Source organism: Zosterops lateralis (assembly GCF_965231275.1).
Source record: "Zosterops lateralis genome assembly, chromosome: 1".
Taxonomy (NCBI): Eukaryota; Metazoa; Chordata; class Aves; order Passeriformes; family Zosteropidae; genus Zosterops; species Zosterops lateralis.
This window is the reverse complement of record NC_139762.1, coordinates 86,049,750-86,062,321: the sequence shown is the minus strand read 5'-3', so window position 1 is coordinate 86,062,321 and position 12,572 is coordinate 86,049,750. Positions and strand designations below refer to the sequence as shown.

The 12,572-nt window shown below is 37.6% G+C and overlaps 1 protein-coding gene across 3 annotated transcripts in view; it reads right to left on the bottom strand.

Annotated features, from left to right (window-relative positions):
- Window positions 1-395: 395 nt before the first annotated feature.
- FHOD3 (formin homology 2 domain containing 3) overlaps window positions 396-12,572 on the bottom strand; it is a gene marked incomplete at its 5' end in the record, with an annotated part of 370,951 nt that continues 358,774 nt past the window's right edge. For all 3 annotated transcript variants that reach the window (XM_083878098.1, XM_083878101.1, XM_083878099.1), the window contains one exon: window positions 396-2,537. In XM_083878098.1, coding sequence (XP_083734224.1) covers window positions 2,455-2,537 — 83 coding nt within the window. In that variant the 3' untranslated portion in view covers window positions 396-2,454. The remainder of the gene's footprint in view (window positions 2,538-12,572) is intronic.

The window sequence follows — 12,572 nt, the reverse complement described above, 5'->3', positions numbered from 1 at the left end:
AATTAAAATTTAATTAAAATATTAATTTTAAAGATTTTTTTGATTTTCTCTCTCCAATTAAATATAGGATCTCTGACAGCATAAATGTACTTTGTTGCATTTTTGCTTTTTTTATCACTTAGCAAGTAGCACAGTTCAACATGACCATTACATTCAGGGTGTCTTCTCCTTGTTTCAGACTTCAAACACCTCCACGAACCCCCATTACCTTCAGTTCTTTGTTCTAAGCATCCTTAAGCAAGATTTTAAAAGTCCATAGCAGTGAGCAGCACATAAAGATCCACTTTAAAATCCAGATGCTCGTAGGTCTTGCCTATTTTACAGTGAAATTAGCTATATGCCATTTCCGTGTCCTAACCAATTCCTAACCTTCCTAACCGTGTCCTAACCTTCCTTTCCACAGCCTCCAAATACACAACATATTGCATTGATTACCCAACTACTGCCTTCTGTCTACTTGTAAAATCGGCTTTTTAACAAATTGAGGGGAAAACCACATCAAGCTCAATGCTGTTCTTAAGAACCATTGCTCATTAGTGACGTTTTATTCTATGGGAGATCCAAGGCATCGGCAGATAAAGAATGAAATGTTACAATCAAGAGGGTTGACAGCATAGGTAGGCTGTTCAGCCACAGGTCTCACTGCAGTGTTGTCAGCTACCTGGCTCTGTCATCACCTGGATGCTGTGCTCAATGTAATGTGATGGATGACCATGGTTTCAAAGGTTTATTGTGTTTGGTTGAACTCTTTTCAACAATCTTCAGTGATTATCCTGTCCTTAAAGAGAGCAGAGTAGAATAACTTGAAGTACCTGACCTGACCTGGCCTGGGTGCCAGAAGCAACATAGCTTGGCATTAGGACCCCAGCACAGACTATTATTTAACTCTATTTTCCAAGTGTGTTTTGCAGCCAAAATCGAACCCTGTTACCATGATTAAACTGCTGCATTTCCTCAGTTAACCAGCTTGAAGAAAGTCTCAGCTGTTACTGCTGTGTAGACATACTCTTAATCTTAGAGGCTAAGGCAATGGAAAGAGACAATCTTGTGCATCCTTGAGAATCTATTGGCCATTTACAGACTTTGGCTTAAAAAGTTCCCTTTCATATTAATGTTGTTTGCAGTTCTCTTCAAAATACTTCAGCACTGTCTGGGGTGACCGTTCAATTCATCTTCACTGCTGTATATGTCCTCCACTTAAAGGCAGATGAGTTGACTAAAGGTTCTTCAAACATGCTGAGGGCAGTTATAAAAGTCAGTTATAAAACTGTGAGATAAGGGCAAATATATTGGAGTTGTTTACTGTAGTACCCACTCCACTTGTATCAAGGATAATCACAAAAAACCAGTAAAGAACAGCAAAAACACAGCAGGCTTTTTAGCAGGGCTATTTCATATTCAGATTCATTAAATTGAAACAAAATCATCACCACCACATTATCTTGCAGCAGAGAAAAGCAGCATGAAGGGCACAGGCAAGTGAACAAAACTTCTTGATCTTAACATCCAAATGCATTTATCGAGTGTGTAAAATTGTTGACGTAGATCTCCTTGAAACTGTACAAATGCAGAGTACAACCACAGCTCAACCAGAGGGAGGAATTGTGTTCTCTCCTCTGTGTGCATGCTGCTATGTACAGTATGAGTGTGCATTCATGCACATGAATTCAGGATCCTAAACTCTCCACTTGTATTGCAGGCCATGGCCTGCCCCACAGGGTGAATCACACTGAGCAACACTGAGTTCCTGCAAAAAAGACATTCTTTTCCTCCTGTCCAGGTGGAACAGTAAGGCCCCACAGTGAAAATCACGGTCCAGCTGGCTTCAGCAAAAGCATGATTTCACACCATGACTGCATATGTACAGATACATGCACACATGTCCACACATTCATTCTGTACATATACAAAGGTACACATACATTTTTACATTCTTTGGTGGCAAAATAATAAAAAACCCAACAAACCACAGGGTTGCACAGACTGTGCATCTTTGCTTAATGAATCTGCTTGAGGAGAATTTGGGTTGCTGTAACAGGAGTTATTTTGCCTCTTTAAGGACTGTTCCTTGCATTGACAAAACGCCACACATTTACAATGACTAAAACAGGGCACAAGGAAAGCCAACGTAAACACAGCTCATGTAATGACAGATAACTCAGAGAGCCCCCTCCTACCCACATCAACAAACCAGGAGAAGAAGAAGCCATGTGCTTTCACTTAGGAACACTCAAATGCTTCCTCAGTTACCGTCTGGATGTCCTGCTGAGCTGTGACACACCCTTCTTCTGCCCTGGATGTGGTGTTTTGCTTTTTGTTGCTTATTAAAACTGAACTAACAGAGGACAGGATGTTGGGAGCAGCAGAGGAGGCTGGCAGTTCAATGCCACACTGAAGGGTTGTCAGCCTGTGTGCTTCAGATGAATGGCTCTTCTTGTGGCCACCTCTGGGATGTCAAACCTGCATCTCAGAAGTGCTGATGAGGCCCAGTGCTTTGGCTTCTTCTGGTGTTAGCCCACTCTTTAGTGTCCGTCTCACTGCACAGTCACGAATTCCAAAAGCAGATTAAAAAAACCAAACAAAACCCAAACAAAACAAAACAAAAAACAACAAAGAAAATGCAAACAATTAGAATCAGTAATTACACAAGACTTTCAGCTGCAAAAACCCCTGTTAACATGCAAGCTCAATCAAATCAAAAGTTGCTGTCTATTTAGTGCCTAAAGGTCAGAAACACTGAGTAATGCCCTATGGCAAATTAATGGGAGCATCAACAGCAACTCCAAATAGTCAGGCAAAACCACATTTGTAATTTTGACATTTAGTCAACAAATAGTTTTAAGGAAAAATACCCCAGCTTTTTAAGACTTTTTTTTTCCTCTGAAATTGTATCAGTTGACTTTCAGTCCATAGAAAGTATCATCCGCTTTATTATTTTATAATGTCATAAGTATTTTTTAAAAGAGCTTTGGGATCTTTACAAAGATCTACTGAATTTATCATTATTAAATCCTTTAAGACTCTTTAAATGTGTAAAACCCTCTCCCTCAAAGTTAAAAGACTACAAACATGACTATAGTTAATGAAAATCATTAAAACTACTGTTTTCATACATGCTCCTCTTTCTTTTGTAATGTTCCCCCATCCTAGTGCCATTTGTGTCACCTTTGCTATTGGTAGTCTGCAGCATATTAGCTGAATTTAAATGATAAATCTAAGCCAAAATCTTGTTTATTAATTTTCCATAGAGTGTTCTGAACACTAGCCCTAAGAAGAGTTTTAAAATTTGTGATTGCCTTTTTTATTCAGAAACAAGTGAGTGTGACTGCACACACTGAGCATCAGTGTCCTCCTAGTTTTACTGGTGCTATGATTTTCAGGGGGATGGGCTTTAATTCAAGACACAAATGGGGTGTTCACACTTTAATGTTCCTTAAGTACAAAATGCACACCAAGAAGTTCAAGCTGCATGCAAAGCATAATCAGTGACTTAATACTGAACAGAATATATTTGGAGCCTTGAAACAGTGAACTCTAGAGAAAACTAATCTTAGAGAAACCAATTGCAAAGAGTTGTCAAAGAGTTTTTGTATCATTTAGCAGAATTAAGATCTCTCATTTACTGAGATATTCAGTCCATGTAACTGAAACTGGGTGGTCACACTCAAGGGTTGAGCAGGAGTGAGAGAAGGGAGTGGATTGACATAGAAAACAAGGGGATAAGATAAAGGAAGAATATGGTGTATCTGAACATTTCATACCATGCAGGTTGAATGAATGGGATCTATGTTTGATTGTCAAACCACTTTCATCAGTTACTGAGGTTAATCAAATGAGCTGGGAATGTCACATTTCTAATTCTTCCATTATCAAACCCTTACTTGAAAACTTTTTTTCAAAGCTCACTCCTTTCTCCTAGACTATTTGTATTATTAAACACCACCAGAGGTCTGCATAAAAACCTTTTAGGATACCCAGTTTTTCCTACAATACTGATCAGCAACAACTTCCAAATTTACCAATACTTAGCTTAAGACAACGCAAGGTTAAATGAAACTGACAAAGCTAAGCTTAAGAAAGACCAAAAAATATAACCAGAAGAGAAATAAACTTCAGAAAATGCTCTCGTCTCCTTGGTGAAGAATACCCAACAGGACTTTTGAGTCAGTTCTCATCACTGGCACTCTTTCTGGCTCCTCAGATTTGATACCCAAAATGTCTATGACAAGTGTTAATTTCTAGACATATCCTGTGGAATATCTTAGGATCTTATGGTCTCAGTGAATCACCCAATGCTTATTTCTGTATCAAAATGAACTGTATCATTGTGGAAGAATGGAATGGAAGAAAAAATCCAAGAAAGCTGCAGTAGAAACATTTCTGTCATATGAAACCCAAAGATTTCTCTGTGTATTTCACCTGCTTAGCTGCCTGTGCTGCCTCTCCCTTGAATGCTTTTTTCTTTACCCGCTCTAATATCAACATCCCAAACATGGACCATAGCTTGTTTGGCCACCAGACAACACTGACATGCCAAAAAATGCAGGGGACCAAACTTTCCCAGGGTGACTGTCTAGATAATGTTACATCTTCCCATTCATGCAAAAGTGAACTGGATAACAAAATGTGGAATGAATTTCCACGTTTTAGATGCTTCTGCGGAAGTGTCAAACCAAATGCATTCAGGACTGCTCTCACACATATCCCTGATTCTCTCAGAGTACAGTCATTCACATTTTCAAACTGAGCACAGTAAATACTGTAAAACAAAGCTATTTTTTCTTGTCAGACAGGAAGAGAGCAAATTGTTATTCCTGTTTGTAAACATTTCACAGGAACTGAAGTACTTTGCTAACACTGGATAGGTATTGGACTAAGCTAAATTCTACTCTTATTTATGATAAGATAAATCTAGAACAAACTTCTTTGGGTCAGTACAATTGCTACTGCAAAAATAATTGAGCTGAGACTCTATCTAACAACTGAAAGGAAAATGAATGCCTCTGGAACTTCAACATAGTTGTTTAAATTCTTCCATCAGCCTGAGTAATAGACTTACTAGTTTACCAGGAAAAGCCAAATGGATCTACAATAATGTGTAGGTTTCTTTGAAGAAAACTACAGGAGTTTATACCATCTTCATGGAAAAGCAAGTGGTCTTTTTTATGTTAACCAAGGTAAGCCTCTGACTCTCCAGATGCCCACCTATCAAACATACTAAAGTTTTAGATTGACATCCTTTTGTATTAACCCATTGATGACTGAAGAAAATAAACCCTGTATGTAGCAGGTGGTAAAGACAAGTGCCCTGTTCTGGGTTTGCTGTATGATTCACATAAGAAGTCTGGAAACCAACCCCACACATGTATTTTTTGTGCCACTGAAAAACAAGTAGGAATGACAATACTCAATGAATTGCTGGGATATATGCAGCTGTAATTAAACAAAACATCCCTCTGTTCTAACTTAGTTCTCCTTTAATACAGAAAATTATAACTTGGGCTTAAAATATTACAGTGACTTAAGGTATTGAGGCCAGCAGGAAAAAAGAAAAAGGAAAAAAAAAAAAAAAAGAGGGAAAAAAAGAGCTCCAAGCAATTCAGAACTTTGGTTGTCATAATCAGATTGTCAAGAAAATAATAAAAAAGGAAAGATGTGAAGAATATTTTCAGCGACAGAATGACTTCCATGAAAACTGATGGCAGCTGACTTGTATAAACTAAGCATGTGGCTCCAAATACTGAAATATACTGTGGCTACTGGCAAAATTAAAGCTGTCCACCATCAATAGGCCACTGAAGGGATAACAGCTGAGAGAACCATGGTCCAGACTCAAATGAGGGAATTCTTAACCCTATAATGCAACAGGCCAGTCTGACACAAATGAAGCCACTTAGTGTTTGAAGTATTATGTACTTATGGAGATTAAAGTAGTTTAAAAAAGGGTCTCTTTATATAAAAATTGTATCTAATATGCACAAATTTCAGTATATTTCCTCCTCTGAAGATACAGCGGATGGGTGCAGCATGCATAGTAACTAGTAACACAAGTTCCAGCCCCACTAATTCTCTGCACTGACTTGTTGAATATGGAGGCTCATGGGTGATGAAACCAGGAGAAAGCTGAGTTATCTACAGGAGCAAAAACTGTTGTGGGAGGTAGGTGAACTTTGACTTGACATTCTGTTACACAGATGTCCTCAGTCATTTGTCTATTTCCTCATAAAGCTTGGTAGGGTTCCTCTACCTTAGGTCATGAACATGTTCTGTCATCAAAACTGAATGCAGGGAGATATTTTCCTTCCATGTTTTATAGACAATGCAAAATTACATTTCTCAACCTAGGTCTTCACTCTCCCTGAACTTTGTCATGTCTCTAACTGGACTAGACATAATATCTTGGCTTGTAAAACTCTTGGCCTGCTGCAGATCACATTAAACTGAGTTATGGAATGTATTTTGGAGGCAGTGACAATAAAAATAAGACTTTCAAATGACCTTTTAGGTTCTTCAAGCAATTTTTAAAACATTTGCTATAGAAACATAACATAGAGTGAAAATAACTTTTACTCTTGTCACAAGCAAAGCCTGCTGAGATCCCATAACCAAGAAACTAAATGTTGTTTTTCTGGGGTTAGAGGGTATGATATTCTTTGTTAATCATGAAATCTAGAATTCTATTTGATATCCTGGCAGAATGCAGTGTGCTTATGATGAACTCAATGAATTTGACTCTGCCTGTTGGGTCAAAATCTACAGAGATACACAGCCCTTGCACTGCACTGGAAAAGTTTTTTTAAAAAGTAATTCCTGAAGCATAGCTTTGTCAGAGAATATAATTTTCTAGGGTTTGGTTGTTTTTTTAAAGAGCAAATAGCACTTCTAATTTCCTCTCTCCCTACCTTTTTGTTTTTTTAAGATTCAACAAATAGTGAAGATCAGTCTGGCTGGCATCATTTATTCTTGCATTTGCAATGCCTTTTGGCATGTGTGTCTACATTTGAGTGAATCACTTGTGAGGCAGAATAGATGTGACCATTCTCCTGCTCAGGCCGTCAGAGAATGAGTGCCATTCCTCCTACAAAGATGTGGCAGCCACAGAACTTTCCCTTGGTCCCAGCTGCAAAGGTAAAGCAGCTGCAAGTTGCTGATTTGAATGAAGAAAATTCCATGTGGCTGTAAATTACAGTGAGGACAACAGGAATGGCAGATTGTAAGAGACAATACAGACCAGCTCTATAATCTCATTTCATTTAATGTATCTTAGGGGTTTTTTTTTCTCTTATCTATACACATCCAGCTTGTACACTTAGTCTATGTTCTCATATATTTATATTTAACATACTGTCTTGGACTTTATTACAGTGAGTCCAGCAATGGCAATTTGCAACTCAAAAGTTCAGTCCAGACGGCCTTGCTCATATTTTCTTACTTTAATCCTTGTCATATTTTTAAGCCACTGTCTATATAAGGTATGTTTAATTATACATATATCACTGCTTAATATGGGTAGGCCTAAATGCTTAATAGAAATACTATAACATTATGTGTAGGTGTAGGGATTTTCTTACAGAGATTTTTAGGTGAATTTTTGGAGTATATCACACACTTCTCTGAAGAAGTAGACAACTAAAGTGTGGTCTTTATCTGGGTCAGCCACCTAGAAAGCTCTCAGAACCAACACATTATTATGTATTATTATTCTGCAGCTTTGCTTTGAGTCCTGTCAACACTTCATAGATGGCACAAGTCCCTCCTAACAAGAAATTTAGTAGGTCACAATCACCTCTGGATGTAACTTATGGTGGCTGTGACATAAAGAGGAGTCTAGCAGTGGGAAAGGACAAACTGGCACTTCATAAGGAAAGCTAAATTTGTTTTCCATCTCCAGGTGGCTTATGTTAAAGAGAACAAAAATTAACATTACTTTAGAGAACCTGGGTTGCATGAAGAGCATACATGTTTTCAGAGTAATATTTGACATGTAGCTGCAACTGGTAAAGTTACCAACTTTATGTATTTCACAGATCATTATTTACACAATCCCAAAAGCACAGCAGAAAAGAAGATTTAACTCCTTCCTTAAAAGTCTTCTATGAGAAAATCCCCTTAAATTTACTATTCCACTATGAAGAGCTACTACTAAAAGCCTTCCTGCTGCCACCTTTTCATAATTTCTCCCACTTAACTTCACCAGTCAGAAGCGATTCCACTAATAATAGGTAAAAGCATCAAAGGTATAAAGCTCACCAGGAACTGAGGCTGAATGACTTGAGTATATAGTCAGGCATGACACTGTTTTGAAGACCAGACTATGTATTAACAATGCACAGGTTGATAAAAGACAGGATATGGGATACAAAAAGTAAATCAACTAATGTAACTGTTTAAGGCCTGCAGCCTTTACCTTTCATTTGGAATTTTAAAATGACCCACTAAGGGGATTTATCAGGCTCTTAGAGAGTGACTTGGCAGAGGAGTGTGACCAAGCTTGAGCACCTGGACTCTGCAGAAGGCAAATTAATTATTCCCTTTAGGAATCCATGCTGGGGAATAAAACAATAAAAGGCATTCTCTCTGTCAGCCCATCAGATGAAAAATAACTGTGATCAAAACAATCTTTTAAATTCACTAATCAGATGGTGTTATTCTGCCTAGAGGAATCCATATACATACATATATAAGATTTCTTTGCCTTAGTTCTGGGGCAAGATAAATGCAAAATAGCTTTTTGTGAAACATTTTTGTTCCTCTTCTAAGAGAGGCCTTTCTCTAAACACTTCTGACACTCGCGTCCAAGCAAATCCCTGCATTCCCAGCTCCTCCTGCTAATCTCCTCGGTGGCAGCAGAGGGCTCCCTCTGGCAGCTGCGGCAGCGCCGTGCTCTGGAAAGCCACACAAGAGATGGTGTTTGTTTGCTGCACTTCTGCAGAAAGGCAGCGTGAAACGCCGCCCTGTTACCCCTCTGCCTTCTCTCGTTCCCAGTTGAGCTGCTTTCCAGAAGAACTCAGTGATTTTGTCAGCCAGCAACTCACTGCTGCCGAGTTCTTAGTAGGATGCTGAAAGACATGATCTTTCAGGAAGAAGGGATGGTGCAAATAAGGAACAAATTACTGACCCGAGAAAAATTTGCAAGTTACTTTAATACCAAGAGAAAGCAAACAAAATATATATTCTATCAGCTCTGGATTAATGGTGTGCAATTCAACTATCCCTATTTTTTAAAAATATTTAAAACCTAGGTATCCTACTTTTGGGAATGGATCCTGTGACAAGAATTCAAAAGCCTTTGCCTTTAAAACACATCAGTTAAAATGAAATCAGAGGGCAACATAGATGAATTCACTGATGCAGTGAATGGCAAACTGGTAAAAGTGAAAACAACAATTTGTATCTCCTGTAAGATGCAAACAAATGAAATAAAATTATTTCTTATTCCTACAGAACCACAGTTGAAAAAGTAGCAAAAGTGTATACCATAATGGTATTTATATAGAAAATGTCAATGCCATTATGCTGTGATCTGGGAACAGGAATGGCTTTTTTTTCTACATATAATACTGATAGCACTTGCTCTTTATCAGCTGCTCATCTCCTTCCAGTTTCCCATGCATTACCTTCTGCTTGCTCTCTCCTGAAATTAAGGAAGTGCCACTTGGCTAAGAAGAGATGGCCAGAGAGATTCCAGCAATTGTAAGTCCTTGTCTAGAAGGCCATGGGAAGTTGCATTTGATTCTCCCAGTGTTGGAGATACAGCACAAGGATGGTCTGTCTATGCTGTCAGATCCTGGGGGGACACTGGCTTCACCTGGACAGGCACTTAGTCCCCTGAGGTGACAGCTACTCTAAAACCACCTGGGACCACCCATTATAGCAGCAGTTTTCTCCTTGTTCCTACACCACACCCTTTGGGCTTGGGTTGTAACGTATACACGTACATGTGAATGTCTGTGTAGTGTTCATATCTCTCTTCTCCCTCTAAAGTGAAATAAACAGGGATAACAGAGATGTAGTTTTTGTAAACATTTGTAAACATTTTGTAAACATTTGTAAACATTTTGTAAACATATTTAATTATGACTTCCCACATCAATGCAATGAAAGGTATTTCTTGCCCCTTTTTCAGTTGCTGCATTGCAACAATGCTCAGTTGTAAGCAAATACTTCAATCCACAAAATCTCTAATAGTGGTACAGGAATCCAACATAAAATTAAGGAATGTACATATTGATGCAGGCTAGTATAATTTGTTATGCGACTTCTATTAAAAAAAAAAAAGTTGTTTCAATCAATAAGTTTGAAGCTACAAGCCCCCAAATAAATAATTTCTATCAGAATAATGCTCATTTTAGAAATGATTCACAGATTCCTCTAAAATAGTCAGTGGAAAATGAATTTAAGCCTCTTTTACAAGCAATTTTTAAACTAGATATTTAAACCAGACTACCAGCCTTTTAAAAACCCTTTTGTTTTGAAGGCTACATGATGTATAATTGTACAGGATGATTCCAAGTTCCCTCTACAGTGCTAGGATCAGGCAAACACTCCTGAACTAACCCTGAGGTATGAGAGGTACGGTCTGAAACTCATGGAGACTGCCAACAAAATATACAGGTACTTTACATTCAAAAAAGTAGAATTTGTCAAAATTTGATACCTATTTGTCAAAATCAGATATCTTAAAAGAAAGCTATTAAAAAACCATGTAATACAAATTGTAAAGCAGAAACTGAACACTTATAAATAAATGTGTGCCTACTTAGAAATGGTATTGCTATCAACAATCACAATTATGTATGCCATCAATTACAATGGACAAAATTGAAAACATGGAACCAGCTATTCAGCCTCAAGATTTAAATAAATTTATTACTATCAAAACTCATGGTAAGTCCTATGGGTAATGCCACTAACAGCTAATGGTTCTGCAACAGGCAGGTATGGTGGTATTTAGTCAAAGGTTGGACTTGATGAACTTGGAGGCCTTTTCCAACCTCAATGATTGTATGCTTCTATGATTCTACCTCTCCTGTTTGTTCTACAGCTGTTGGTGTTGGCCTCTGGCACAGATGAGAGAGGGGACTACAAAGACCTCAACTCAATCAGATAAATCAATCTTTAGAGCTTATTGTGTCAACTGTATTTATTATTAAGTCATTAACTGTTATAAATAATTTAAATTAATTATTTTTGGTTTTATTTATTGTAGTTCATGGAGCTTTATTTTCCTACTTTTGCAAAGATCTTGCCATCCTAAGGATGGAAGAATGTATTACTTAAAAGGCATCCAAGACTCAAGCTATCTTGGCATCTAATGGAGATAACCTTCCAGCTGCCAGAGCTCTAAGTGCTTTATCTCACATTCTGTTTTCATTCAATAATTATTTTTTTTAAAAAACATATATTGGCCTTTTGAAGGCTCAGTACTTTGTTTAGGGACAAACAGACCTTGATACTGAATGCCATCAGTCATAGATTTAGAAAAATGCAAAAAATGGTTTCTAAATATGCATCACTAACTAGATTACTCTGCCCTGTACTCCAACTCCTGATAGGATCCAGCTACTCAAATCCTAAATAATTAATTGCAAATTCAAAGTAAAATTGTTTGCCTTTAAAGCATTTTATATAGTCTTTCTTCTTGCAAGGTTTTCATTTTTTTTAAAGTATAATTTCCATTAACTCCTGCTTTTAGTCAGGCTATAAATACCAGAAGAACAGTCTCCCTCTTGGTATTTTGGCACTTCTGTACATTTTTAAAGCCAGAAAAAGTAAGTGGAGAGACATGAAGTTGAAAAATAATGAAAATAACAAAGAAAATATGAAGAAAAAGTTAAATAACGCACCCTATGAATGCTCAACAAAAAATATGCACCTTTGGATTCAAATAGTGTCCCATGTAGTACTTTGTTTGCTTACAACATGTTTATTCCAAAGCAGCACAGCATGTGGTACTAAAACTTGCCTAAAGCTGGTCTCCAGGCTTGGTCTTTTGGCAGAGCTCTTTCCTACATTTTAATGCCTGATGACACCAGGCTGATTCCTATTTCACTTTTACAGTATTAAATACCTGAACTAGGATGTTCTGTAGTTAAATTTAATCCACCAGCCCTGAGTTTACTTGCCTAGGATTCAGGTAAACTTGACTCAGTTCCTATCGCCACCTACATGAGTGGTGCTTCAGACCCATTTCTGCATGATGATTTGTATTTTTCACTCCCTGCAAGCCATTACACAAATAAATCAATAAATCCTAATGAGATGTTTCTGTCACGGGGTGTATTATTAGGTTAACACATGGTTTCAAAGCCTGGTAAAAGAACAAGGCATTATCATGTCTCTCTCTTTTTTAAACATCACAAATCAGTTTGATCAAGTTATCTTGCTCAAATATTAAATTAAATTGTGATTCAGTCATTATGTGTTCCAAGCCCTCCCTTCTAACTCAAATCTAAAGCAGATTTTCCATTTTAATAAAATTTAAGAGTAATAGGAGTGTGCACACACACACTCTGAGATAAAACAGTGTGTGGGAGAACAAGCCTTTCACTCTACACTGTCCCCTTGCAGTG